The following is a 26,723-nucleotide window of genomic DNA, read 5'->3' as shown; positions in this document are numbered from 1 at the left end:
ATACAGGTCATAGGAAATTGCAGATTAAATAGTCAACTGAACACATTAAGAAGAGCAATGTATTCAGACAGAGTTTTTGTGAATTTGATGGTACCATTGCATTATTGAAAGTACAGTAGTATCATTGCCAATAGTGGAATAGTTAGTGGGCTAAAACTGTATGTTAGTAGTTGAGGTAGCACGTTGAAAGGCAGATAGTTAAAGTGTTTATATGTTGTATTGACTTAAAAGTGAGGCGCACTGGTAGAATGACTGACTGACAGAATGACACACTGACAGTTTCCGTGATTATGTAAAGCATACCATATCATGACTTAGTCATACCAAAAATTAGAAAAAAACAAACATTGGGCCACAGGGGGAGCCACAGCGATCGGTCGCATTTTAGCCATTTTTAAGCATTTTTCTGTTGTTACAGCGCCACCCAGTTGCCAATTAGAGTTAAATTTCTTCAGTCACCTTGAGGCGTCCTGTTCTACATATCTGCCAAGTTTAGTAAAAATCCATATGGCGGTTAGGCCTAGATAAGAAATGAGCTCTCTAGCGCCCCCATTTTGTTTGATGGGGTCAATAATGGAGGGGTCCCCTCAGATTATGTGTGGTCATATGCCTACAAAGTTGCGTGGTGATGGGTGAAACCCTTGAGATGTTATACACCTTTATGTGATGAGCCACGCCCTCCGCAATATTCATTGCCTTATAGAAGCTCAGTTTTAGTAAGTTTTCCAACTTTTGCCAAGAGGGAACTTTAGATATTGGTCCCTAGATTATGTTCACCCAGTTTCATGCAGATCGCTCAAACTTCCTAGGAAGAGATCCATTTGAAGTGTTTTTCAAAAAATTCAAAATGGCGGAAAATCTATAAACCGGAAGTTATGGGTTCTTGAGGCAAATTTGTTCCTCATGAGGAGAGGCATCACAGTGCAAAGTTTCATGTCTCTACGACATACGGGGCATGAGATATGCCCATTCAAAGTTTGCAATTTCAATCGGTTGCTATAGCGCCCCCCTTTGGCCAAATGATGTAATATTGCTTCATTCGCATCCTCCCATGACCCTCTACCACTGTGCCAAATTTCACATGGATTGACCAAGTCAGTGAGGAGAAAAACGTGGAACAGACACACACAGACAGAGTTTTCATCATTACATAGTAAGAAATATGGCTCACTGCAGAGTAGCCAACTTGTAGTATATCTATACACCTATTCATAATGATGAGGGGCTGATTTAGATTTAATAGGCTGTTACCTTAATTTAAATATATTTTGTGGCTCCAGGCAGATTTCTTTTCTTTTTTTTGGCAAATAATGGCTCTTTTAATCGTAAAAGTTTGCGTCTCAACTCTTACCAGAATTCTGGTAAGAAGGTTATGATACAGCACTGGTTACACTTGCTTTGCACCACCAGGTACAACCTGACTCTGCACCCTTCAAAGTTGGCACCCAGCACTGACCTCTTATTTTGCAGGCCATAGCAGACGCAGCATGTGTCCTATGGCGAACATATAGTAGTTTGCAAAACATACACCTGTGATGTAAAGGGTAATGGTTTATAGCAAAGGTGTTGGAACATTCAAAGTCACAGGTATGGTCATTTAAAAGTTTAAGATGAAGATCACATGTCCACACATGTCACATTAAACGACCCTTCGTTCACAGTTGCAGCCAGAACCAGCGCACTGCAAAAAGTTTCCTGGTTTAACAAGTTAAGGTGGTTAATGGAGGTTGAACTGCCATCTTGCCTCCTTCACAGTTTCTACTTCTTCAGCTACTCTCACCCCACCTCAACCCTTCCTCTTCCTCTCCCTCCATCCCTCCTCTCTCTCTGATGATGAGACAGGCAATGCCAAGCGAAATTTCAAACTCGACTGTCACGCAGAAGGAGAATGAAGAGAGGTAGAGGGGGGAGAAATGCTGAGGGAGGCAAAACGGGAGCAGTCTTCCCTCTCCTTCTTTCTTTCTGTGGGTGCTGGTCAGGTGCCAACATCAATGTACTTTACTGTATGGCTGGGCGGGCACAGAGAGTGCTGGCCTCTCACGCATGGCGTAATGTCGCTCCGTCCTTGCCCCCATTCTTTACCCTGCCAAGCTAATGATGATGATGATGACAATGAGGAGGAGGAGGAGGACAAAGAGAAGGGAACACTTAGAACTTGGCTCGGCTGCTCACGGTATGGATTTCTGTAACGGAGGAGTGACTTGGCCGGTGTGCATGTGGAGGGTGTGGGTGTGTCGGCAGGAAGCGGGAGGAGGGGAGGGGGGTGCGTTTTTCTCGCACTTACCTTGTCATTGTTGTAGTAGGCCAGACTCTCACCGTCGAATCTCACCCACCTCCGCTGAAAAACACAGTTCCTGCAAAGAGAAGGTGCAAACTCAATCCATCTGGCACACTCAGCCAAACTAAAACAGTTTGGAGTGGAATGAAAAATCCCAAACAGTCAAGACAGTAAGCCAGTAACTAAATCTGCTCTCAACAGGTACTCATATTTCATCAAGAGTGCCATTGATTCATTAATGTCAAGAGTTGTATCAACAGCTGTCAATTAGCATAATCAAAACAAATGGGCACTTTCAATTTGAATATTCAACAGCCCAAGGGCAGTTTGCCAAACCTATGCAAATCAGGTGGTGAAGGAGAATATAAAAAGAAGTAAATGATTGATAGCTCCAGTTTTGAGCAACGGTGACGCATGTGGCACCGAGAGACTCGAGAGAAACGTGGAGCTGCCAGAAAAAGCCAAACTAAGTGAGAGCTGACATACTGTGCATCTCAATGCTACAAGGTTATCTCCCATCTTGCCTTCCTTCCCTTTCGATGGTGCGATGTATTATGGATGGATCTGCTTCAGGCTCCTGTATCTAATATCATTTATCACTTTTAAATGGTCATCAAAGATGCACAGTGCAGAATGAAATGGTATCTGTTAAGAAACAGGAAGCAGGTGGTTGGCTGGCTGCGGTGGTGACTTTTGTTGGCACTTGACGGGAAGTGGTATGAGGTACGTTTAGAGTAGCTGTGGTGAAAGGATGTGTGACTGTGAGAGAATTTGAACCGACCTTACAGGGCCAGCGTGTAGGATTTAGGGCAATCAGAAATGGTATATAACAATCATAACTATGTTTTCATTAGTGTATAATCACCCGAAAACTGAGAGTCGTTGTGTTTTTATTACCTAAGAATGAGCTGCTTATATCTACATACACTGTGGCTCCTCTTCCACAGAGTCCACTAAGTTGTCCGACAGTAGCCCAGCACAGACAAACCAGAAGCTGGCTCTAGATGGGACTATAAAAGTTGAAAGCACACAGAAGAAGTCTCAGTTCTGCAAACTCATCGCTGATACCACTAAATCCTACACACTGGACCACTGACCTTTAATAAGAAACTAGTTAAGTGCACTCAGTAAAGTGCAGATCTCTGCCAGACGGTTGCCTGAGCTGAACCCTCTACTCTAAACACATCTTGTAAATCCAGCATTATTGCCGCAGCGCGTTTCATACGCATCCCAGAAGCCTTTAAGTACGAGCCTTGTCTATTTTTAACGGAGTCACAGCGCATTGCACGGAGCAGATCGAGTTTTCCTGCATTATGAGGATGAATGTATTTTTTATAGGGCTGCCTAAACTAAGAATTTTCCAAGTCGACCAATAGTCATCATTTAGGTCCATTAGTCGACTAGTCGCCCGCATGTTTATGATGTTAATTTAATGATTAAATAATATATTTTGGTGGTTTGAGTTGAAGGTGTGAGAAAGAATAGTATCAGTAACATTGTTAACACTGTGCTACATTACAGAGAAATACAAACCCGTACTAATGAACCTTCATTAATATAGGCCTATATTTTATCTACAAGTGCACGTCACACACTGAGCGAGCCGCCTGTTAATGACGCTGTGGGCTAATGGGCATGTAGCTACTTCCATGTTTCAGATGATACGTCATGTTTGTAGTCGACCAATGAAGATGAGTCCACATATCACCTTGGGTTCGTCCTTCACCTTCTCAAAATGATCCCACACTTTGGATTTCCTGTCCGACATGTTATTAACTAGCCTGTGGAATAACCGCAGGTACCAGCCCTGGAAATTAACCTGACTCCTGTCTGACTGCTGAGCGTGGACACTTCCTGTGTCTGTCCTTTCAAATTAAATCCCCACACGGTCCAGTCATATAGGTTTTGATTTAATTTGACAAGGTGCAGCTCCTAATAAAGTTTAACATTTGTTTGGTTTTTATTTTTCCCTGTGACAAAGCGATCAATGAAATCTTGCCGACTCATGACTTTTCTGGTTGACTAACATTTGGTCAACTATTAGGGGGCAGCCCTAACTTGTGTCAAGCACCCAACCAGGCCACAGTCAAGATGTGCTTAACTTTTGTGGATCATAACAAAGCTGGTACAGTTTGAAATAAAACCAAACTTTTAAACGAATGTCCGTTTCTTTCGCCAAGACAAAGGCCAGATGTGGCCTGCAACAGACGGCAAGGCTTGTTGTTTGCTGGCCCCTACCGTCTGGTTAACAGGGGTGAAGAGTCAAGTCAATGACAGTATGAAACAGTCAGTGAAACATGCTTTTGAACAACCATGAATCACCACAACCACAAGAGGTCCTTGGCTTTCAGTCATACATGTGTGCACAAAATATTAGGCTGATTGGTCCAGTAGTTTATGAGACAGCACACACACAACTAAACGCTTTAGCCTGGTGACAATAAATACTCAATGTGGGGCTGCAGTAAAAGAAGCATTGCTGAGTATTTCGTTTAGATCTTTATGTCTGATAATATGACCTGACCATCTAATCACATTTATCCTCAGCAGGACTGTAACCTACCCTTGAGGTGACAGCTTGTCCAGCCAGCTCGCTTTGAGCACCTGATGTCTGGAGGGTCCATAGAAGCATGCGTATGGAGAAATATCAGGCAGTGCATCTCTGGTCCCACCCCCCTGAGCGTCTGCGGGATCAGAGTAGAGGTCACACTCCACCATGATTAAAGATCCATCCTTAGGGCCAGAGGCAGCTGGTCCCACAGCAAAAGCCTCAGCGGTCACTGGGAAACTTTGGTCCAAACTGGCTCGCGGCAAAATGCTGGCACACTCCTCAACTGTGGAGTATTCTTCTGTGTAGGGGTCTGGGATGGTTGGGGCAGGGGGAGACACTGTTTCTTTGGATTTTTTCCGTTTAGGTGTCTTTTTCCTGTGGGAGCAGGGATGGCATTAAAAAACCAATTTGACATTTTGGGAAATACTTAAAATTGTTGTTACCTCTGTCATGTCTGTCCGTTAAGTGTGTAGTCAGAGCCCCAAGGTGATTAGCTTAGCATAAAGCCCGGGAGCAAGGGAAGCCACTAGCCTTACTCTGCAAAAACTCAAAATCTTACCAAGAATATTTGTCTTATTTCTAGTCAAAATGTCTCATTGCTAGTCAAAAAAAATCTCATTACACTTAAAATAAGACTCATCACCTAAAAAGTTACTTGTTTTTAGGCAATAAGACAAATATTCTTGGTAAGATTTTGAGTTTTTGCAGTGTACTCTGCCCAAAATTCAATTGCCTACCAGGACCTTTTAAGCTCACTATATTACATATGATTTATTTTGTCTATACATAAACAAAAACGTAAAAAGGACAGGTTTTGGTTTCATGAGATTCATGCTATAACTATTTCTTGCTGGACGGTAATAACAGTTCACAGTGAAACCACAACTTTTTAAAATATTTCTGTTTGGGTACACATCAAAAAAAGATATGGAGCATTTCTTAAAGACACTCTAAACCCCGGAAATGATCGTATCTATATCTGGTACTCACCTAGTGTTATGCTGAATTTGTGAAGAAAACTCCACGGTGAACGAGGAATCCAAAAACAGGGGTCCACGTTAACATCAGTTCACAAACTCTCAAATAACTCGTGCAGTATAATCCAAGTCTCATTTATCCAGTCGTATGCTCAGTACTTCCCAAAAAGACAACCCTTATCAACGCGTGAAACTTCAAAGCCAGACTCCATTGACAAAACCAATAATTTTACTTTGCTGAACACAGCAGCTGCTAGCTTACAGTTACCTCGATCAGTCAGTTTGTTTGTGTTATTGTGTGAATTTGGGGTTTTAGAGGGTTAAGCTGAAATTCACCAAAGTCACACTATAACACAAATTAACTAACAAATCGAAGCAGTAGTAGACCAGCAGCTCCTGTGTTCAATGAGATAAAATTACTGTTTTTGTCAATGGAGTCTGGCTTTGAAGAGAAAATAGAGAAGTTTCACTTTTAGTTCAGCTTCTTGTCAGAAAGGGCTGTCTGTTTGGGAAGTAGTAAAATAATAAATGAGAACTGCACGAGTTGTGTCAGATGTTTTCATATAATTTTGCTGTTGTAAAACAATTCAATTAGAATTTTCTCTGTTTTTGGATTCTTCGTTCACTGTGGAGGCATGCGAGAAAACCTGTGAAGTAGGGTTGCAGCGATATGCCAGTTTCAAGGTATACTGTGATATAAAAGTTGACAGTTATCATACCGTGTATATTTGCTTATCTACAATACTGAAAAAAAGAAACTGGACCTTGAATCTCCCCATCAGTTTAGTTATTTACAACAGGGGTGACATTTCACAGATAATTTCATGAACAAAATGGTTTAGTGTTTTATTATAGTAATAAAAGGTTTGTTCAACCAACAAAAACCCTTCTATTGTCATTCCTTTAAAACTTTAAAAGCCACCAGTGAATCAGGTTGTAGGAAAATGATATACAGAAACTAGATTTTAAAAAAATATATACCGAAATACACACTAGAGTCATTTATGTGAAGAATTTGTACTTCCGCATTGAGACAAACCCAACTGGATGTGATGTAACAAAGAAGGAAAGCGGCCAAATAAAACAACGGCACATATGGATGCTTATTTTGATACAGAAGAGGTCAATAATGTTCATACACGTATGACGGATCACAACCATATACTTATGAATCTGCTAGGTGCCCAAGAGACTAGGAGCAGGCAAGAGTCAGGAGAAAGGATGGTCATCACATGGAAATTGAGGAGAACCAGTGGCGAACTGGGCAGGTGTCTTGGTGAGTGACTGCCATTAGCTGTCATTAGCTGATGTTAGCTTAAGTTGGCTGTCAATAGCTGACGTTAGCTTAAGCTGGCTGTCAATAGCTGACATTAGCTAAAGTTGGCTGTCAATAGCCATAGATATATATACATAGATGCTGCACCCTGGCCTGTGGGATGCGTCAATACCGCCGCCATCTTGCCTAGGTGCTCTGACCGGTTCAGACCCGTGTCAGACTCGGCAAAATGCCACATTTTTGCTCTGCATTTGGGTGTACAAACAAAAGATGTGTTAAAACTAAGCAGAAGGGAATAACATTCCACAGGTAAGAAGTTGTTTTACAATATTTTACTGTTACGAACATGTTTAATGAGATATATATCTCAAAAAGTGATCCTTCTTTTAAGCTAATCAAGTAAAGTAACTGTCCTGATCTGGTCCTAATGTCAAATTAAGCTAACGCTATGTCACACAACTTAAAGAAAAAAGGTTAACCTTTATATAATATTACTTATAAAATTATGATGCTTTGTCAAACAGCTATGTCGGTGTATGTGTTATTCCAAATTGTAAGCTATCTGTTTCATGGCACCAACGTGACATAACGCAGTATAACGTTAGTAGTTAACTTGTGGCCTGAATTGTAACTACAAATGGTGTGGAACTGCGTTTTTCTGACACACTTATTTTGTGTGTAGTTTCCCAAAAAACACAGATAGGAGACGGGCATGGGTAGCAGCAGTGAGGAGAAAGGACTTTGTCCTGAGTGACTCCTCAGTCATCTGCAGCTGTCACTTCAGACCTGAGGACTTCGACAGGACTGGGCAGACTCCTAAAAATAATACTAGCTACTGTACACTGTATTTTTTGTAAATATGACCTAATAATGTAAACAGTTCTGTGTCCAGGCTCCCATGAGCACTGTGGTGTTATACATATGAGATTAAAGCAAAATTCTGTGTAAACATGCAGCTCTAAGTCATTTATTTTCACTTGTACAAAACCAACATTTATTAATCAGAATCTGCACTGCAGCTTGGCACAACCCTGCTGATACACTATTTTTTGCACCTTGTGTGAAATGTGAATAAACATTTATAGGCAAAATTAATAATTAAATGACATCATGGTGGGCATTGTACATCTAGTAAGAAAAAAGAATATTTATTACATGGGGAAAGTTTAGTTTAAATGTGTTGTACAACTATTACGTTACTTTATCTACATAAGATCAAATATTTTGGTATGAAAAGCTGCATTTTTTATTTAACCAAGTATCCTGTATCATAACTACATGTCTGACAATTGTAACAAACCACACCGCATGAAAATCGGTTGAGAATTCAGCGAGTAATGATGATTTTAATCATAAATAATCTCCTGCCTCAATAGACATACATGCATTAGGCAGCGCAGCTCCACCTGGGCAAGATGGCGGCCGCGTTGACGTATCGCTCCAATGAGGAGCACCGTTGAATGCGGCATCTACGTATATATATCTATGGTCAATAGCTGACGTTAGCTTAAGTTGGCTGTCAATAGCTGACGTTAGCTTAAGCTTCAGCATACTGTGATACCGTGAAACCGCGATATTTTCTGAGGCGGTTATCGTATCGCAACAGATGACCATTTTGTGGGGTGAAGTATTTCTTTAAGACATCCTTTTGTCATGTATGCAAGAAATGAATAATGTGATTTTATCTATTTTGTGGCCTCATCTTTTAACGCCACCAGATTAACATGTTGTTGTTTTTATGTTTGAACACCTTAACATGCAGCTGCACAACATGCAAACATTATCTGTGGTCAGCAGTTCTCTTTCTGAGCATTTCTGAATTTCTATTTAAACATCGAGAGTGTGGGACAGCAGCATTACATCAGCATAACATACCTCTGTTTCCTGGGTTTTATCCTGTCCTTAAAACCCTTCTGTACCCCTTCTTTAGAGCCTCGCTCCTACAGAGAACAGAAGAGATTAGCATCAGATGAAAAGAAAGTGTCCATCTTTCAGTCAGACACTGTTATCGTGCTGGTGCACTAAGCTGTGTTAACTTTAGTGGCTAGGTGACATTTCCATTAACCTCAGGGGGCAAACTGAAACAAGCACATTTCCCACTCTGCTATGTGTCCATGGTGACAACATTAACACTGAGAGGGAAGTTTGGCATGTGGACTGCGGTTGGAAACACGCCTGATAGTGTTGAAGATCTGAGAAATGTCTGTTCCTCTTTGCAGAGCTGCTACTCACTGTCCGCTAGTGGGAGTGTACGTTGTCTTACCGGAGCGTTTTCAGGGTTGTTGTACAGGAACATTTCTCCATAGGGAGCAATAGGCGTCAAGGTTCTTTGAAGTGGAGCTAAAAAGGACACAGAGACAACACAATGGCGGTTTTGTGGTGGCATTGAGACTTGCAGTGTGAAGGCCTAAACATGGTGCATGAAAGTGAGAAGCTTAACAGGATTGTTCCAGTTAAATTTAAATCACTCAGATGCTATAGTGCCCTTTGATTAAAACCAACTCATTGATCTGAATAAATGTGCCAACCCTTGATCCATGTAAGCAGTAAACCAATTAAATTTTGTTTCAGCATGCCTATCTCTCACTCTTTTCCTTGCCCAACTGGGAGTATGATCCTCCTCAGTCTGTCTCCAACACACTGCCAAGGCCATTTCTCCGCCTCAGCTCCTGCAGGGACCGTGGTCGGTGGTCGGTGGAAGCGGAGACGGAGAGAGACTCTGGCCAGACACTATTAGTCTGGAGACCCGGGGCCACCCTGCGTGGGCCGCTGCCTGTCACTGTGAAAAATGACACCACCCTCTCCTGAGGATTGTGAGGGCCAAAAGACGCCGCCACGGGGCTAGACACACATAGACACTGGCGGAGAAGCAGATATGCAGGCAGACAGAGATCGAAACACCCTCGGACATATGAAGATGCCTTGAGACAAACAGAGACATAAAAAGGATGGACAGCCAAATACACACATGCCGATGCACATGTGAATGTGCTATTTTTAAAGGTCCAGTGTGAAAGATTTGGGGGAAATTCATCTAGTGGTTTGAATTGCAGATTGCAAAAACATCTCCCAGGTAGAATTCCTTCAGTGTTCATTGTTCAGGAGGTATTTAGCATAAGCTGAATTTCACAGAGGTCTCCTCCTCTGCAGAGTAAATAAATGAATTTCCTCTCTGGTATTAATAAAGTATATCTTCTTCTTCTTAACATGTGCTCACTTTTCTCTGATGCTTTCCTCTGACACTGTTTAACATGTCGCAGACAACCCACTGGCCCAGCACCTGCTAAGATCCAGACTTTCAGGAGGTTTTTACCAGTCAAGTTACACTTTCAGTTTACATCCATGTCTGTAAAACATGAATGCTTTACACAAATCTTGTCCACGGCAGCACAGAAGCACAATCAGTGCCGTTTCAAGATGGACACCCAAGTTTATCGTCACCAATCTGACCAAATGTCTCCCCTTTCTGTTCCTGAGAAATGACCCTTGACTTTTTTTTATATTAAGTGTCATCACTTCATTATTATGTGTGAAAGTTTGCCATTATTAGCTTATTAAGTCTTGACGTATCACAAAAAACATGTTTTGTGAGGTCACAGTGACCTTGACCTTGACCACCAAATTCTAATCAGTTTATTCATGATGCCACATGGATGTCTGTGCCATATTTGAGGAAACTCCTGAAGGCTTTCTTGAGATTTTGCATTCACAAGAAGGAGAGAGACACACGGTCACAGTGACCTTGACCTTTGACGAAATTCTAATTGCGATATCCTCAATTCAAAGATGATGTTTGTGCCAAATTTGAAGAAATTCCCTCAAGGTGTTCTTGTGATATAGCATTCACAAGAGTGAGACAAACGAGGTCACGGTAACCTTGACCTGTGAGCTATGACCACCAAAATCTAATGATTTCAATGCTGATTCCAAGTGGACATTCGAGCCAAATTGGAGAAATTCCCTCAAGGTGTTCTTGAGATATTGAGTTCACAAGAATGAGACGAACAACCTGAAAACATAATCCTCCATTTTTTGCTATCGCCAGTGCAGAGAGGCTGCTAACTACAGCAATGGCCCTGTCTAGAGCCAGTATTTGTCACAAACACAAAGATTCTTATTTTCAGGCACACTAAAGAAAACATACTTATTATAATATATTCCATTGCTATCAATATATCCCCCTGCATCCGACACACTGGAGCTTTAAAGCCGTGCTGACACACACTACCAAACAACGCAGGCCATTACAGAGGGCCATGTACTGGGCTTGGTGAGCTCTATGACGGGGTCAGTTTACTTGATGATAGAATCCACTCCAGCACAGCCGCCCTCTCTGCAGACAGGCTTGGTGGTCAGACAGCAACCATCAGTCATCATCTATCAGCCGACCTTCAGGCCACTCACGATTCTCTCCTGGGGGCTCGCCGGACGCTACTGTACTCAATTCCTGTCTGATTCCCTCTATTCTTCCCTCGCTGGCTCCGACTCCAGCCTCTGCCTTTTGTTTCTCTCGTTGCTTCTTTATCTGCTCCTGACCAGACTCTCTCTCTCTCTCACAAAAGTTGCCATCTGGGGAGAGACCTAGATGCCGCCATCGGTTCAGAGTTGGTGAGGAGGAGATTGATTTTTGTTATGAATGAAGCCTCCGTTCTTTTAAGTCGGGGAGTTACAGGGCAGTTTGTTATTATCACTCCCACACTGAGCATGGAGGAGGCACAACTGTCACCATCTGAATTCAGATTAGTTGCCAAAGAGTTTATTATTTCGGTCACTGGCTCCCTGAATTTACTGGTGAAGACTTCAAGATAGTCAAGAGTGATTTTCCTTTTCTTTGATAGCTGTTTAGTTCTTCTCAGTGATGGCACTGACTATCTTTAGATACACTAATATTCCACTATTATTCCAAATATGACAAAATTCTGAATTAGGTAACATTTTGAATGTATAGACATTCCTGATGTCGTATATTACAATGAAGAAATCTGGGATATGCCGATATTATTCAGGTTTTAGGAGCATTCTTTGGGGCGTGCACGCAACACATTTGGAACTCATTGTACACAAACTAACTAGCCAACAGTTTCTGATCGGAAAAAGAAACACAACTACTTTTAAACTTTATTAAAGACTTGGATATCAGTAGGTTTTTGATTATGTGGAAATAAGTTTAAAGAGATATATTCGCACATCCAAGTGTCTCAAATTCAGGTGCGTTGGAGAGTATCCCTTGAGTCTTCGAACAGAATATCTTGCGCGCTGCCGTTGCTCAGCTTCACAATTTATTAGTTACACTAATGTTTCGAACTTCGTCAACAGTGTTCATATGTGGATGTAACACAACTCCAAACTTTTCAAGGAAGGAAGGAATGAAAGAGGTAGGCTGACAAGGTACAGCCGAACTGTTGGTTCTGCCAACAGTTTATCGAATCAACTGTTAATTGTTCTTTAAAGTAATGTTTGAGCATTTACAGGAAGCTTTCTAGTTCTGTCATATATGCAGGCTGGGCGTAGTTGTAAACATTTAACACCACAATAACGACAATAATAAAAACTTTAAGGGGAGTGCCACCTAAATTAAGAATTCCAGTATGTTATTAAAATGGTCTAGTAAAGTTTGATCAATATTTGTGAACATCCACTACTCTCTTTTAAAGCCAGTAACCACAGTAAGTCTAGAACTTGTAATGTCATAGGTTGGAGTTGCTCCACAGACAATGAATGAGAGCCTGACCCACAGAATGTTTGTCATCTTTTTTATACCTAAATGAGCTTTATTGTGTTGTAGTGACCTCAGTTCTGAAACAGAAAATGTACCCATATCCTCAGAACATTCCCGACTGCTCTCAGTGTCATTTAGAGCTTTGACCACTCATTGTCTACGGAGCAACGCCAGACTTTATATTCTGGGACATCACAAATGTATGTTTCAGTTCTCTAGGTTTTGGATTTGGAAGAGAGCTGTTCATGTTTGCTGATATTTAATGACTATCTTAGACCATAGGAATAATGTATGAATTTTAAAAAATGAGCACAGTTCGTATTTAAGTCGAGACATTACAGGTACAAACAAATTTTTCATGCACTGCTCATTTTGAGATTTTACTCTATTTTGTTCCCATAACATGTCTTCTTTCAGGCAAGTGGGAAAAAAATACACATTTAGGTGTTTATGAGTTCAGATTTCTGTTCTGTAAATGTTTGCCGAAAGCACAAATTAAATTAGGTAACACCTTAATTTGCATGTCTAAACATAAAAGTTCAGGAAACTTGAAGTCCAAGAAAGTCCAAAAAATATTTCCAACAGATGGGTGAAATTATACGAGTTCAATTCTCATACTCTTGAGCCAGAAATCTCTACTTCATTACCATTTACTTCAGCCAGACTTTCCACTCTTATTCCTATCTAAATTCTGACGGTTTTTACAGAGGGGTTTGTTCATATATTATTCCAGGCCTGTTTTATAAAAAATGAAGACAGAGGAGTAGAAGCACTGCTGGGTCTTAGTTGTAGTCACATGCAGGTGCTCTTTGGATACTTCAGGTGCACCGCGTTTAATCCATCGCATGAGGGAAGTATACTCTCAATCAAAAAATACAAAAATATAAAGTCTCCTTCAAAAACGATCCAAGGCACACTGTAGAGTTTGTGCAGAAATTAAAATGCTTTTATTTTACATGGCAATATCGATTAAAAAGACCTCACAGGTCTTCATCAGGGTCAAAAAATGTCGAACTCTGACTTTTTTTATGGCAGTTGACAGTAGGGCTGGGTAATATGAAGATATCATATCGTTATCGAGATATGAGACGTCTTAGTTTTAGATTTTTTCCCCTAATTTTAAAGGACACACTACAGTAAAGTGATGTAAATTTTTCAACCAGACTTTTCTATTTGTTTTAATTTGTTTTAATGCTTACATACTACTGGTCTACTGGTTCTCTGTTGGAAACAGCCGATGAAGTTTCGTTAGCCGTTGCTATCCTGCGCACCTGCACGGCAGAGTGATACTGGCCAGAAAATAGTCCCAATTGATAGCAAGGTCTGACGTAATGCAGGGATGTTTTAAAATTATTGAAACAGTCTAAGAAAACACATGCATACTTTATTGTAGCTTAAAACCTTTTGGTTACGTGTCCCCCTTATATCTTCAGAACTACTTTTTCTCCGGTAAGCTACGGGCCATTTCTCAGAGCAGGAGGCTCGTTGAGAGTAGTGACACGGTCACATCAGAGCTACAGATGGTCAGCGTTTCACACAACTTGTCCAAAAACCTGAACTATCACTTTAACTAAAGGCTAGTTCACATTACACAATTTTCACCCCGATTTTGCGTCACGGAGACTATTGTAATTTTTCGAGTGTTCATACCTGGGGACGTGTGTTTCTATCAGCGGGAGTCTCGCCAACTGCGTTACAACCTGTGTGTGCACACAACAAGATTTCTCCACCAAGCTCTCGCTGATAGAGCCCCAGATAACACGGTGACGTCACCAAACTTGGAGACATCGCAAAGGCATGGATATTCTTCCCAGTGTTGAATCAGATCTGCCTCCAGGAACTGGGTCCAAACACAGCGCGCTCCCTGTGATCCTGTGGACGCTGCCATTGTTGTTGTTGTTTGCCGGCTTGTCAGTGTTGCCAGATCTTGGGAGAGAAACAAGCAACCAGGGCGATGGAAACAAGCCCAAAAGAAGCGACGGATATCTATAGAGAAAGGCGACGTTTAGAGAGCAAGCCCAAATAAGCAACTCCAAAAGCCCAAAAAACCACAACCCATGACTACCAAAATTTGTAAGCAGCTTTACAAAAAATCAAGCCCAAAGTCGTGGCTAATAAGCAGATCTGGCAACCCTGCAGCTTGTCCTCCTCACATTTCCTCCGTCCTCCTGCGTGCTGATGTGGGACGTATCCCGTCTCTCATTGGCTGATGCTCTTTGTCAGTCGTGTCTCCAGTTTTCTAGCATGCCAGATATCCAGTCCTAGTCACAGACGAGGAGGTGACTTGCTCGTAGGCTTGTTCACACATGAGGACTCGTCGTGACAGACTATCTGCCGACTCACCTCCGACCCAAGGTGGCTCTCAAAATCCTCTGTCAAAAATCGCGGTGAAAATCGTGTAATGTGAACTAGGCTTTAGTCATTATAACCACATTATTGATGATTATTAATGAAAAATCATTGTGTTCCTATTTTTCTGTCTGTGTAATTTAAATATATCAAGATATATATTGTGTATCATGATACAGCCAAAAAATATTGTGATATGATTTAAGGACATATCGACCAGAACCTGTGGGCAGTATTTTCACATTTATAGAGAGATAACAAGAGATATCCAAAATTACCCCTGTGAAAACGTTTGACTCTAATATGTCAAAAAATACGGAACAAAAATCTTGAGCCTGGCTTTATCCAGTGTAAAGACGAAATGAATGCAAAAAGCACAGATTGAATTAAATAAAATGCCTCATTTGAATATTTAAACATAAAATTCCAGAAAATTTGTGACACAAAAAATAACTGTCTTCATGTAAGACATCAAAAGGGGAAGTTTAATGGTGATACATTACTTAAAAGTTTTCCCCTGGTCATCTGCAGTGTCTCCCAATTCATGCTCTGTCAGTTCACTTATCTCTTCAGCATCAGTACAAACTGTCTTCTGTTTGCTCTGAGGTGTGACTTTGCACTAAAAGTGAAGTCCTGCTGCCAGTGTGATGTGTGTGTGCACCAAGGTGACATCTGTCAACAGCACAGCAGTGACACAGAAACAACAACCCTAAACATTTATAGTGCTTAAAAAGGGAAGTGCGTCTAACTGAGCAGTGTGTGTACTCCAAAGGCCTTAAAAAGCACACACAAAACTGCAATTATTTCTCTGTGTTTAAATCACTGAATGATTTGCTCGGCCTGCTGTGTTGCTGCTGAAGAAGCACTTGACAGAGAAGTGTTTTCTCAATGAGATTTGTCTCGTGAAGAAACTTATTTTTAAGCAGAGATGTTGGAGTGTTAATTAAAATTGCGTCCGCCTCCAATAGCAAGTTATGACTGAGTGCAGCGATCATTCCAGGAGATGCCGCCGTACACACTTTTTACACGTTTTGGATTCCATCTCGGAATAAACTCTTCAAATATGCTCGGGTAAAATGATATGTCAAATAACGCCTTGCTAGACCTCGCTGTGAAGGGAGATTTAGTTTGCTAGTCAAGCTCCCCGTCTCCCTGCTCGGGGACCATCTCGGCTCCCTCTCTTCCTCCATCTCTCAGCCTGTTTTGCATCCATCTCCTCTTCCTTCCTCCCAACCCACTTCACTGTCTTGCCGCTCTCTCAAGTCTCACTCCCTGTCTTGTTCCATACAGAGAAAAAAGTTGGAAAAACAAAGCCTACCAAGAGACTGCTGCGGTAAAGGTACACGGAACAAGGAAGGAAGGGGAAGCCGAAAGAGGAGTGTGAGGGGAGATTAAGAGCAGAAGACGGACGGTAAACTGTTGATATGCTGCGAGAGAAAATGTCACAATGTGGTCAGATACGGTCCCGGGAAGAGTGACATGTTTACAGGTGTTAAACACGCATTCATGCAGATGCTGTCACAGCAAAGCGTCATGTAATCCTGGGAGAACACATCTACCTCAGCACAGGAAACAGCTCACGTAGCATCTCGTCAGATGAGACGCGAGGGTCGACTAAGCCCAATAAATACAGTGAGGGAACGGGAGAAATTCAGAACATATTTGTACTGGTTGTACTACAAGCCTGTGTGTTGTTAGCAAAGTTAAACAACTTCTTAAAAACTTTGGAGAGCTGGGCGACAGGAATACACACCAGGGTCTCGCTGAGGGACAAGATGTGAGAGAGCATATTCCCTGTGAGATGCGCGCTTGAAACGGGGGCGACGCCGTTTCCCACGACACAGCTGCCGAACACCCGCACCCCACCCACGCACTACCCTCATCTCCTCTTCCCTCTTTCATCCGGGCAAACAACAGCACCGCTGACTCTGCTGCCGAATGAAATATTCATGGCAGAGATGAAGCGCATGCAGCTGAAAGACGGTGTACCTTTCTGTATGCTGTTTGCACCGATGGGACCTTCGGAGCCGGTTAGGTGTTCGGGGCTGGTTGTTTGCGCTGGTGGTGCACTCCTGAGGAGGAAGAGAAATCAGCGGATTAGAACCACAAATGCAGCACGTGGGGAAAATAGGTAACACCATTTAGACGTAAAGGCCTTCAGAAAGGAGATGTGGAACTCTGAAAGTTAAGTTTCACAGCTCATGAGTTGAACAATGTATAGCATGAGGGGTGTTAATGTACGCAGAATGCAGAAATGAATATGGAATGAGAGGCCTCGGGTTCTCCATCAGCGTAAATCTGAATGCAAAGAGGGGAAGGTCTTGTTTTCATATTCATTCATGCCGTGGCAGCGTGCAAATTTATTTCTCCAGGTGCTTTTCACTGTGCTCTTCTAACTTGTTTGATTAGTTCTCAACCGCTCATAAACTTTCACAAAGTCAAACTTTATGCTCAAAGGAATAGTTTGGGAAAATACACTTCTTTGCCTTCTTGCTGAGAGTTAAGTGAGAAGATTGATACCACTCTCATGTCTGAACGGCAGAGCAGCCGCTTGTGAAAAAAGCTGTAACTTAAATAAAAATAACTTTTTGTCATAGTTGCTGAAATTGTCACTACATCCCCACAGTATTACATTAGACAAATAGTTTGTGAAAAATCATGTTCCTCTGCCTCATAACACTAATCAGTTTACGCAACTGTAAATCACGTCAGTCACTGCTCGTGTCCTATTTCCGGTTGCGGTGTCATGTAGGCAGTGCCAGTTGTGACACAAATGGAAAGCTACTTTGCTGGCTAATGTTAGCTGGTTTGCTACTAAAAACTGAAAAGCTGAATTGTGTAACGTTACCTTTGTTAAATGTTGCTGTTGTCCCTGGCTTCATATGAGTAGAGGAATAGTCTGCTAGCTGCTAGGCTAATTTATACAGTGTAAAATACCATAGGCTTGAGCTAATAATGTTAGCATGTTGTATTTGTTTGGAAAACGTGTTTAGTATAAGACAGTTGTTTTGTCAGTGAACCTTGTGAGTTGTAATGGAGCTGAATTTTGTAACGTTACCTTTGTTAAATGTTGCTGTTGTCCCTGGCTTCATATGAGTAGAGGAAAAATCCACTAGCTGCTTGGCTAATTTATACAATGTAAAATGCCATAGGCTTGTACTAATAACGTTAGCATGTTGTATTTGTGGGGAAAGCTAGCTTACTGCTAGCTTGCTGCAGAAACACGGTAGCCACGCTTGGATGTCCCTGTATGTCACCCCAGTGTGTTAGCAGCGTCATTTCCCCTTCAATCCCCCTTCAGAAGTTTTAATGTTAGCACTACAAGCTGTGTTGACACTGCTAGCAAGCTAAGAGAGCTAACAGAGATACCATAGACAACTATATAAAAAGGGGTTGTAGCTTTAAATTGAGCCGCTTAATCAGCGGAGCGGCCTAGGGGGTGACTGGAGGGTGGGTAGAACGTTTCCACAGCAACACTGTTTGGACGGGATGGTGTTCCTAGTGTCAATCGCCAAATAAGCAGCACTGCTAACTAGCTCCCGTCGGACCCAGTTGGTGGGCAGTGCAGCAAAATTACCCTGTAGACCGACATGTTTTATCAAAGCTCAAATAAAAATTTGTTGGTTAACTGAACAACAGTTTACCATTGACATCCACTGTCTGGATGTACATTTTCAGCAAATATGACAAAAAGTTATTTTTATAACGGTTACCAACTGTAGCTTTCAGCATATTTTCCAACATTTCCTTTGAGTTTAACTCTTACCTGTCCTGAGGTGGCAGTATGGCCTGATTGGGGATTTCAGGAACAGGCCGGTGCCTCAGCCGGTAGGAGCGAGTGAGCCGTGGACCTGCAGGAACCTTAAAAGCCGGCTGTGACTCATAGATGGAGTTTTCCACCATTTCACCCTGAAAAACACTATTGTCTTCAGCGGGCGTTGGGTCAGCCATACAGGGGAAGGAGTCTGTACTCGACAGCGAAGGATTCTCAGAGGAAATCTCCCAGTCTGAGGGCATCTCGGATATGGAGAGGGACTCGCTGCTGCTGCTGCTGGTGCTTCTGCAGGACACTGAGGGAGGGATGAAGATACGTACAGCTGTGGATGTCTGGATGTTCTGGGGATCACGTGGGGCCGGTAGAGGCGGGCGAATGTATCTGCTCTCCTCAATTTCTGTTCCCAGTCCAGCTCCTGGAGGCAAAGTGTGACTCCCCTCCACCTCATACTCGTGTCTCTCCTTTGGCTGATGGTGCTGACATGAAGTCCCCCTCTTTTTATCCTTTAGGAAGATATGTCTCGGGTGTGGCACCGGCTTCCTTTGGCGCCTCTCCTTCCCTACACCTCCCTCCTCTTCTTCTTCATCTTCCTCTTCGCCACTTGGCTGCTTCACCCCCAGTGCCTCCAAACTCCGGAGAATGCGCCTACGATGGCCTGTTGGAAGCACTTTAAGCTCCAGGAGACGATCATCGCTAAGGTCCTTGCAGTCTTCCAGAATTTGATAGCCTCCTTGCCGGAAACACGAGGTATACTGGGAGAGGCGGAGGGTGGACAGCCACTCCTCGATCTCCTGACTCGGCTCTGGAGGCTCCAACATGATGGTCTATTCTCACCTCTGCCACATCAGGAAGACGGAAGAAGATGTAGTAGTCAGGCTTTAAACTGTGCACACAAAGAAAAGATAAAAATATGTGAGATGTGAACGTTAATAGCGGCCTCCTCAGCTTAGCTGTAATGTTAGCTAGCTCAATGGTGTTTGATGAGCTAGCAGATGCTTCCCTCTGCGGGTGTAGGTTGGTAGAAAGAAAATAGTTCCTACATCAAACTGCTCACAACAAGGTCTGTGGATAACCCTGAGTTACCAGATCATGATTTCTGGAAAGAGACATTGCTGTTGAATTTTTCAAATGTATTTTTTTGGCGCTTTGACCACCACAAGCCGAGTGCCATCTAGTTCCATTACACTGGAGAGAAGGCAGACATCTCTACGGACGATATCTCCAATATTCAAGATCGATATATAGCATGACAGGTAAGAGGAAAAATATGAATTTTGATTTGGGGGGAACTGTCCCTTTAACAGGGTATGACTGCCATCAAACGGACTCCACTCTTGTACCATGCACAAGACTATTAACCTGTGAAACGTCCATTAAATCTAGCAGGAATACTTTAAAATCTCTTTGGCTCTAATGATGTGCATTTTTCTCCAAGCCAACATTACTCAAAGTGGATATTGATTTTGTCTTCAAGGGAAGTTCTGCAGGGGAAATTTTAAGGGTTGAGATTTACCTTTGAAGGGTCTGTATGTAACTTTAGGAAAATTCCTGTTATTAACACCTCTCTCTGAGGCTGTTAAGTGAAATGCACTCAGCGTCCTCCGTAGCCACAAGCAAGCACCTGGACCTGCATGTTGATAGGATACTGGAAAATAAATTATAATCATATTCAAAATAATGTATTTGGACTATTGGCTCCATGATACTACTGTATTACTTTATCAGCTACAAAGCAACCAACCAGCTGATCCATGTAGTGTAGCTTTACAGCTAGTTTGGGTTACAGTTAGCTTGTTAGCTGCCCAGCTAGCTGTGCTGCTTAGATCTGTTGTTGGTTGCTTTGTAGCTGTGAAAGTAATTTACAAACCAGCCCTGGGAGTTTGTATGAATTAGCTGACATTATCCACTCAATACAGTATTTTGCTTTGTTTGCTAGCTAACAATTTGTCCGCATTACAAAGCAAGCTAACGTTAGCTAACATTAGCCAGCTAAAACCACAATATCACAATAGTGTTTCATTTGGAATTTTTTTTTTTCTAACTCCAGGGGCCACTGAATTCATACTATGGGGGATGATATGAATTTGATGACTTTACTGTTCATCACTGTTTATTCGGCAGCATGGTGGTGCAGCAGCATTGTTGCCTCACAGCAAGAGGTGGTTCAAACTCTGGGTTTTCTCCAGGTACTCCGGCTTCCTCCCACAGTCCAAAGACATGCAGGTTAATTGGTGACTCTAAATTGTCCGTAGGTGTGAATGTGAGCGTGAATGATTGTCTGTCTCTATGTGTCAGCCCTGTGATAGTCTGATGACCTGTCCAGGGTGTACCCTGCCTCTCGCCCAATGTCAGCTGGGATAGGCTCCAGCCCTCCACGACCCCCAGCAGGATAAGCGGAGACATAAATTAACAGTTTATCACATCATATATGACAAGACTTAGCTAGCACATCCCAGTGTTCTTACGTTTCACTCCTTAGCCGCTCAGAGGTTGGGCTACTTCGACAGGAGGAACACCAACTACAGCTCCAGTGACAGACTTTCAGTTAGCGGCTCTAACAGCTTAAATTCAGCTTGTGCAAACCTCAACAGCAGATGGTCTGTCTCTGGACTGCCGCTGCAAAATATATAACTCTAATGGAAACTTAGCATGTGTGGACTTTGTTTTGTAATGGTTGCAATTCGTTTGTTTATGTTAGCAGACTCCATTTCAAAGCTTAAGTTAGCTACTGTTGCACACTGTGGCACTAGCGCTGTAGTGGAGCTGAAGACAGATGCAAGTTAAGGGATTTCTTGGTTAAGGTTCATCATATCCTTTTAATTTTCCTGGAATAGTTGGCCTTAGTCCTTTACATGGAAGTCAGTCCACAGGTTGGTAGAGAGGCAACTAACAAAGTCGGAAAGGTCTCAGTTTTTAAGGTATGTTACAATCCCTTCACCCATTGGCGATAAAAAAGTTAATACATGTAGAAGGTTAAATACAGAATCTTTTAATATTTAGAAATAAAACTAAATGCAAAAAAATATCGTCAACTTTGACAACAGGCCAAGAAATGGTTTGGTATAGAGTGCCCCAGCAACAGCTATGTTTCCACCCAAAAGTGATTCAAATCATTGGGAAATGCGCATTAAAACAAATACGCATCCTGTGTGTTTCCATTAAATGTACAGACTTTGGTGAAAACTACGAACTCGTGCAAGTTTTCCGCAGAACCAGAAACAAAACAAGTCTCGCATTCTTCTTCTTCTATGTTTTCTGGCGGTTGGCAACCAGCTTGTAAATGCATTACCGCCTTCCCGACCCGGAGTGTGGATATCACCATGGAGAGAGGTGCGCTACGTCAGACTTAATTCCAACATAACTGTTTCCATCCCCCGTTTTGCGAATCAACATTTTTTCAAATCAACCAAAACCTGGCTAAAGCGAGCGTATTTTAGTTTGTGCGAATCAGGGGATTTTAATTCGAATTTTGGCGTTTCCATCATAATTTTCTGATGCGATACTTCTAGATGCGCATCTAAACAGGCTGATGGAAACATGGCTACTGAGTCTCAGAGCTGTCAATTTTTCAGAAAGCCTTGGAGTGAGATTTGAAGGAAGTTGGACCGACCCCAATCTCTTGAGTACCCTTTTTAGGGTCGCTACCATACTAATGATGAAAACACCAGATCACAGACACGGTCAAAATGTTTGGCCTGTCAAAATAAACTAGTTGGTAAATTTGGAAGAGGCAAGACAGAGGAGGCTATGCAGAAATCCTGAAGTCAAACCTTTTAAGAACTTTTTGAAAGAACTTTTCATAGCCTACAATTCAAGACCTCATCAGCACTTTGAGTTTTTACTAGTTACATCAGCAACACAATTTAACTTTGATTTACTAATGCTGACTATTCACTGACTGTAAGAAAGCACAACAGTCTATAGTTCCTGATAACTGTGTCCATGCATCATAATTCATAGGCGGAGTGGGAATAACGGGATAAAGTGGACATGAAATATACAGTGAGAGATTTAGAGTTAGACCTTAATTGTCAGTGTGCTAATAATAGCGATTATGATATTATTTTGCAGTCTACACAGTGTTGTCTAAAATATTACTTGGAGGCACATTCACAAGCTTAATTAGGCTAGCCTAATTAATTATTTAGCCTATGTGTGATGAATTTTATTATCATTCAGTCCTAAACCCAGAAATGAGTTAGCATCTTACCACTTCCTGTTTCCCTCATCTTAAAGTCAATGTGTTTTTGGTTAGATGCCTGAAATGAGGTCTGTGGTTAACACAATTTTAAGAGGCTTTCATGTGTTGTTCTACGCTGTAAAAAAATGTCCGTAAATGCCCTACTCGTGAACTTTGAAGCTTCTATGTGTCTTCAAAAAGCTCCCTCGTCTCAAAGTCAACAGGTTTATTTAATGGGTTTTTGGTTAGATGTCTGGATGTCTAGATGTCTGGTTTTGTTCTACGACATAAAATACGTCAGTAAATACCTCACTCGTGAACTGTGAAGCTTTTATGTGTCTTTAAAAAAAGGTGGTTACTAGCAAGTGTCAAATGAGACTACAGAACTTCATCCCGTTGAACATGGCTTTACAGCGGCGCTGCAGGGACGATGTTAAGTCATGCAACTCTGGTGGAGTTCGTTCATCGCCTAACATTAGCTTTTTACTTCTGGCGACTGCATTTAGGCTTCAAATATAGTAAAAGTGGTGTTCATTTCGGAAGATTATCTTGCTGAACAAAACTTGCTGGTATCGTAAACTTTTGTTTGCCACAGAACTTATTTCTGCTAAATCCAACGGAAGAATCCCATTGGCTTTTTGATGAGGGAACCAGGGCGATGCTAACTTCCATTTCGATCCACAGCAAAACATCACTCTACATAACCCCCTGTAAAACCACAAATGTGCCAGGTTTATATTTAGTTTTTTGGACAGATTAAACACACAAAATAAACTGTATTACTTGCTGAACTTACAAGATGCCAATTTGTCTTTTACCTTGAGACAGAGCCAGGTTAGCTTCACCTTCAAGCCTTCAAGCCAACCTCCTGGCAGTAGCTTTACATTTACCTTACACACATGGCAGCAGTATTGATCTCATGTTCTCTCAGTGCAGAAACCCATTTCCCAAAGCGTCTACTCCTTTAAGCTCACTCTATAAACACCAACACGTGCTGTACATTCAACAACAAGTGGCGCAAACACACCCGGCAACAAAACCAAAATCTAAATTTGCAACACCCCTGGATGAAACAGCAGGAAACAGCAATAGCTATGAGGAAACAACACGCCACCGTAACAGCATGGCTCCACTGTGTGGTGAGGTTTCTGGTCAGAGACTTACCTTAAGGTCTGATATCTGAATCAAATAACCCACAAAGGCCAACTGACATCTGTGTCTCCTTGATTTTGCAGCACTTAACAAAGCAGAGTTTTAAAAATCCGAGCTTTGCATCACAGCTCCGCCTAGCAACATGTAATAACCCTGGAAATGTCAAGCTTTTGTACGTCTGCTTTCTGACGCGTTCACACCATCTCGTCCTCCACGTTGAATCGAGTGGCAGAACTGCTCTCTAACTCACACACAGGAAGATACATCACACATCTTGCCATGTCCACTTCTCTTTTACGCTGCAAACCTACAATGCATAGGGGACACTAAGTGTTACTTCTGCTTTCAAGTAAACACAACCTTGTTGCATATGCATGTGTATACACTTGGGTGCTTTACTGTACAAGTAGTTCACAGCATAAACATGAACAGGAACTGACCTTTAGGTATTTTATATATAAGCCTGGTGAAAACAGCATCTCTTCCCCTTTCATGTATTTTTGCACAACACAGATATGAAAGCTTTACACAAAAAAAACTAAAATATGCACGCACAAAGGCAAACATCACTCGTGTTCTTGATGCCTTTTAAAGCAGAACTTTTTCATCTTGCGAGAAGACAAACACATCACACCTCAGCTGCTTCACACAGTCCCCGGCTCCACACGACTGATATTAAGTCCTCACAGTAGGGGCCTCTACTGTCTACCAGACCTGCCCAGCTGTGTATTGCAGTGTTAACTTGCAGGGACCTGTATTGGCCAACATCCAGCGCAGGCACACGCCAAAGCTTGCTAGCACATTTGACCCGGCCTGCTCCTCATCTCTGCCTTTTAGCGCTTCTACACCCACTCACACAGCTGCGCACACACATTCAGCAAATATTATTAAGGGCTTGGATATAGGAGTTTTGATCCGCAGCGAGTGCCCGGTGTCGAAGCCCACAGAGTGTTTAGATCAATAGCAAAGAGCAAAAAGAGAACTTCACAAGATAAACAGCTTCCACATCCCACATGGGCATGGGAACATATGAAGCAGGAGTGCGCGCTGAAGATACAACTGGAGGCAACACACACACAAACACATAAAGTGTGTGGACAGCAATTTAGGAGACAGTGCTTCCTCTCCAAAAACAAACCCAAGTGCGAAAGCATGGCTGCACAGGACAGGACAGGAGAGGAGGATTGGAGGGGAGAGGTGTGTGCATGTGTTACACCCACTAGGCACACCACAGGTATGGTTAGACAGCAGGGGTGAGTCATAGCGTGCACGCCCATGCATGCACACCAACACACACACCTCAGCTCATACAAAGTCCAGTTTCTGTCCCTTCCTGGTTTCAGACCTGGGCATGCTTTGGCATTTGTTGACATGTTATCTATAGTAAGTGGTGTTTTGAGGAAACTGTAATGTGAATAATGAAAATGTAATTTAAAGCTGTAGTAAAAACATATTTGTATCATTAAGTTTATATGTGCTAAAAAATACATTACACCTTTTTAAATATTATATAACTTAGCAATTAAAGTGTGAGTGACGCAGTTTTACGTTACCTTCTTATTATACTTCTTTTAATGCGGCTAAATTACCGGTTACAAGTCGCTGTTAACACCTGAAACTCTGACGCATTAACAAAAATACGCTCATTGAAGTTCAGCCTGTTCATTTCAGTCTCGTGTCCACTTCAGTCGGCGTTTGAAAAGTGCACGCGGGGTGTGTACGTAACGCGTAGACGTGCGTCCGGTGTTTCTAGAAGCTTACCTGTCGGTTTAAAGACACGAGGTGACCCCAGGCATCATCCGCACACCTTCACACACCCGCTGCTGTGTCCACTTTGTGTCATGTCACACACCGCTCAGTCTCTGTTGACCGCCGCGAGCCCTCGCAGCGTGCGTTTACTCACACGACTGTTTCCGTCCCCTGTGTGTAATGCGTGTAATGTGTAACGTGTGTGTGTGTGTGTGTGTGTGTGTGTGTGTGTGTACTGTAAGGCCACGCCCATTTCAGAGCAGGGCAGGAGTTCAGTACAGTCACCTTTACTTTCAGTTGTGCTCCTGAATACTCCCCAAACTATTGAAGGCCATCTCTGCCTCTGTCAAAGGCAAAGTAAAAGTAAAAGAAAAAAACTTCCTGTAAATATAATGAAAGTAACTTTTCTCAAAATTATGACCTGGTATCTAAATAAAATGAGTTAGTATCTCAATATCACGACTTTCTTATCTCAAAATTATCAGTTAGTATCTAAAAAATAATAATAAACATAATGCAGCTCAAAATATTGACTTATTGTCTAAAAATAAAGCCTCGTATTTTGAAATAATAAGTTTGTATCTCAACATAATAAGATACTGTCTTGAAATAATTACCTTGTTTTGTTTCTTATTATTTTGTTTTTAATTAATTTAATATTTTGAGATACCAAGACAACACTAACTAATTATTTCTAGAAAGTTTCCCATTATTTTG

At 42.0% G+C, this 26,723-nt stretch overlaps 1 protein-coding gene across 8 annotated transcripts in view; it reads right to left on the bottom strand.

Annotated features, from left to right (window-relative positions):
- arap2 (ArfGAP with RhoGAP domain, ankyrin repeat and PH domain 2) overlaps positions 1 to 26,182 on the bottom strand; it is a 253,644-nt gene extending 227,462 nt beyond the window's left edge. For 6 of the 8 annotated variants that reach the window (XR_007448601.1, XR_007448602.1, XM_049568438.1 and 3 more), the window contains exons 1-7: positions 26,019 to 26,182; positions 18,917 to 19,808; positions 17,140 to 17,222; positions 9,346 to 9,422; positions 8,958 to 9,022; positions 4,842 to 5,204; positions 2,285 to 2,354 (exon numbers count right to left, since the gene is read on the bottom strand). Coding sequence is in view for 6 of the 8 variants with exons in the window: in XM_049568438.1 (XP_049424395.1) it covers positions 2,285 to 2,354; positions 4,842 to 5,204; positions 8,958 to 9,022; positions 9,346 to 9,422; positions 17,140 to 17,222; positions 18,917 to 19,743 (1,485 nt within the window). In the remaining 2 variants the exon portion in view is untranslated. Of the gene's footprint in view, positions 1 to 2,284; positions 2,355 to 4,841; positions 5,205 to 8,957; positions 9,023 to 9,345; positions 9,423 to 17,139; positions 17,223 to 18,916; positions 19,809 to 20,438; positions 20,515 to 24,269; positions 24,378 to 26,018 lie in introns of those variants that run through there. The other 2 variants (XM_049568436.1, XM_049568437.1) reach the window with 2 other exon arrangements.
- Positions 26,183 to 26,723: the final 541 nt, after the last annotated feature.

The sequence above is a fragment of the Epinephelus fuscoguttatus genome, linkage group LG23 (assembly GCF_011397635.1).
Source record: "Epinephelus fuscoguttatus linkage group LG23, E.fuscoguttatus.final_Chr_v1".
Lineage (NCBI taxonomy): Eukaryota > Metazoa > Chordata > Actinopteri > Perciformes > Serranidae > Epinephelus > Epinephelus fuscoguttatus.
This window is presented reverse-complemented; position numbering and strand designations above follow the sequence as displayed.